At 31.1% G+C, this 3718-nt stretch overlaps 1 protein-coding gene across 1 annotated transcript in view; it reads right to left on the bottom strand.

The window, feature by feature from the left end:
* Positions 1–3501, bottom strand: part of LOC106107664 (facilitated trehalose transporter Tret1-like) — a 23511-nt gene extending 20010 nt beyond the window's left edge. The window contains exon 1 of the mRNA XM_013288629.1: positions 3274–3501. Coding sequence (XP_013144083.1) covers positions 3274–3293 — 20 coding nt within the window. The 5' untranslated portion in view covers positions 3294–3501. The remainder of the gene's footprint in view (positions 1–3273) is intronic.
* Between the last annotated feature and the right edge of the window lie 217 nt (positions 3502–3718).

Genomic DNA, 3718 nt, shown 5'->3' with positions numbered 1-3718 from the left:
AAAAAAAAAAAAAAAAAAAAAAAAAAAAAAAAAAAATAAATATACCGACGAATTGAATACCTCCTTCTTTTGGGAAGTCGGTCAAAAATGCTTGCTAATTTGTTTAATCTCAAAAGTATATATTACTTACACTCATATAAGTTAAAGATGTACTATGTTAGTTTACTTTAAAGCAGTCACCTTATATATTTATATTGCTCTACCTTTTTAAAATGTTGCTAATATAGAAAACGTTTTAGGTATATCGGACGCATAGATATTTGCCCGCTATTGTTCGTTTTGTGATAATAAATTATTCATTGATTATTCTAAGTGTTTTGAAAAGAATGAAATTCATGAATATATTTGAGTTCGACCCAAAACGATCACTCTACGTAAGATAGGTAGGTCGTTTCAATTTACGATGTCTTAAATATGCAGTTCCCGCTCTGATATTTACTCGATGGTAAAGGATAACTTCGTAAACAATGTTGCGTTGACGTAAATTATTAAATATTTTCTGCTCATGTTATGCGGAACGGAGAGGTAGGAAAACTTGAAGTTGTCTTTTCAATTCCTAGTGTAAAATGCACAATTGATACGTGTTTATTTGTTTACTGTATTTCTAAGAGATTCTATCGGATATGTTTCGTAATTCAACTACATGGCACTCGCAGGTTCCACCGCAAAGAGAAATCACTAATAACTTGGTTGTATGTTTTATTATAAACTAGCTTTCGCCCGTGTCTCCGTCCGCGTCGAATTAAAAAAGTAACCAACGTGTTCTTCCAGACTATCCTCTACATCTCTTCCAAAGTTCATCGAGATCTGTTCAGCCGTTTAAGCTACAAACTCCAACAAACATCCATCCATTTAAACTTTGCGTTTATAGTATTAGTTAAATTTCTACTGCCGAAAACTAATTACAAAAATATTTTATCTCTCTTATACTCTCGGAAATAACTGTGATAACAATATGTTTCCTTTTAAACGTAACGACAGTGAAAACCCACGGTTATCCTTGACATTGCACGAGAATACTTGATAAACGTACAACCAAATCATCATAACCTACTATCTTATCTCTTGTTCATCATACTAAAAAGGAAGGACAAGTTCTTTTCCCGTAGTCATAGTGAAACGAAATATAAAGTACTAGCTTTCGCCCTCCTACTGCGCGAAATTGAAAAAACAAAACAAACAAAAAGTTAGTAGTCGATGTGTTTTTCCAGACTATCCCCTACATCTATACCAAATTTCATCGAAATCCGTTCAACTCTAACATCCATCCATCCATCTAAACTTTCGCATTTATAATATGAAGTTAAGAGAATAAATAAACGGACGACTTATTTAAATTAGGGTTAAGAAATGATTGGGGTATGTAAAGATGTTGGGTTTTTAGAGATTTAGGTGTAAAAGGGTATGGTTTTAGTTCACAACAAGCAAGTCATGAAAGTCTTAAGAAATGTACATAAGTAATATTATATTGGGCAAATAAAGGTTTTAATTTAATATACACATTAATTATTGATCATAAAAACTAGATTTTCCATTAATCCAAAAAGCAATAAAGTTAATTTTGGCTTTTCATTTCATTTGAACTTCTAGTCTATTTAATATACAGTTATTTTTGGAACTCGTATATTTTAAAATAAATATATGCACCAAAAATTCTTGGCATTTAATTTTGAAATTGACGCAATAAGAAAACGACTGATGTCTGTTATGTAGAAATCTGTGGTAATTTTGTATTGATTCTCGCTGATACGGTCGTTATCAATATTTCCCTGAACGTGAAAAAAATGTTGATAAAACGGTCGCGATCGCGTGAGAATATTTCCGCCATAGAACGATAGTCCCTACTATTTTACTACTCAGTACTCAGTTAAAGTAGTAAGGGCTATCGTTTCCGAAACTCCAATATTGGCGCTTACTATTCTACGTAAAGGTTCGATATCTTAAAGAGTTTTTATTTTCAAATGACAAAACGAATTGAATTTAAAAATCTCATCACTCACAGAGACAATTTCGTTTGTATTTTTAATGATTTTATACCATAGTTTAAATTCAAAAATTAAAACAACTTAAGCTTTGAACACAATTTATCTGATCACATGAAATCTTACATTTCTTGATTGTATAGGTGTTATGAAAGGATGTATTGAAATGCTGGCTGTACAATATACAATGACAATGCGCTCATAGTTATTGTCCGTTGCGCACCTGGCTTCGATAAAAAATCAACATCTCGATACCTTAACACGTGATTGTACAAAGCTGATGCATATGTACTTTGACCCTAATGTTTACACAAATAAAAACAAACATTTTACAAAAGTAATAACGCTGAAGAATACACATCGGACGACAATGAAATACTTTAAAATGTCTCGTTTGATATTAAAATTCCTGACATATAAATAGAAGCTTGGGATTCGAATGAGAATCTTATTATAATACTTCATTCAGTTACAACGCTCATAATTCAGAGAAGAAACAAAATTATAATCAATATTTCACATGCTCATTTTAACGATATCGCCACCACTTCGTAAAGCTTTCGAACTAGAGAAGTGGTAGTAGGCACTTCAGAAACACTTCCGTCATATTTTTCAGTATATCGCCTATGAAATCGGTTTCTTTGTAAATTGAATAGATATGATAAAAAAAAATAACATTTTAGTTCAAAATCGCTTTTCAAAAGAAAACATTTGATATTTAAAACAAATAATAGTTAAAAAAATTAAAGCTTGTTTCGCCCGGAATTCGATCCTAGGACTACCAGTTGACATATAGCTTCGTTTTTATTTCTTTCATACTTAACTAATGTACTGATGTCACATTCTTTTATTTCTCTATAATTTTTTAAAGAATTATTGTGAAATATTCATCAGTTTACATACATTTATTGAAATACAACTAAAAATATTACATGTTCATATGCGTGTTCCTTCTTCTATACTTTTTTGTTTTAAATTATTATGCAATACTCTTCAGACTACCTAACGATGTGAGCTGTGTAATTTTAATTAATTGAAAGTATCTTATTATTCTGTTTTCACATTGAATTAACTAAATACTATGAAACTATAATTTTAAATTGACTTAATTAGGTAAACAAGCGATGGGTTTACAGTTACGAGAGTTATTTTAAATTAACATACAAATTTTCTTATCGTAAAAATACATATGCTATGTAAAGACAATGTATTATATTTTAATCGAGCACGATGGTCATTCACTTTGGTATACTTAAATGTCAAAAAATAAAAAGCAAAAAAAGCAACTCACCTTATACTCTTATCCTTCATTTTAGTTTTAAAACACTGGTTTTTAGTTTAATAGACACAAACTTTCACTTCGAAATAAATATTGTCAGTTTATTTTAATAATAATTTAAATAATAAATCTATTAAAAGTAAATTCACGATTAGTTAAAACATTGTGCTAGGTTATGTTTGATGTGCGTGTGGTGCTGCAGAGAAGCGGCAAAGGCGACTGGCTGACGGAATGTACAGCGATGCGACCGTACGTCGGTTGAGGCGGCCGGCGGCCGTTCGCTGCGGGTTAGGTTTTGTGACGTCATTCGTACTTCCATAGACCTTGAACTGCCAGAATAGGACACAATCGACATCTGGTATGGTCCAAATATTGATAACACGCAAACTATGGAACTTTATGTATTTTTAACTAGAATGAATATTATATTTTTCTTCCTCGATACTTTTCAAGTGGT

This window comes from Papilio polytes, unplaced genomic scaffold (assembly GCF_000836215.1).
Source record: "Papilio polytes unplaced genomic scaffold, Ppol_1.0 DF821956.1, whole genome shotgun sequence".
Classification (NCBI taxonomy): Eukaryota; Metazoa; Arthropoda; class Insecta; order Lepidoptera; family Papilionidae; genus Papilio; species Papilio polytes.
The sequence above is the reverse complement of the archived record's forward strand: the minus strand, read 5'-3'. Positions and strand labels throughout refer to the sequence as shown.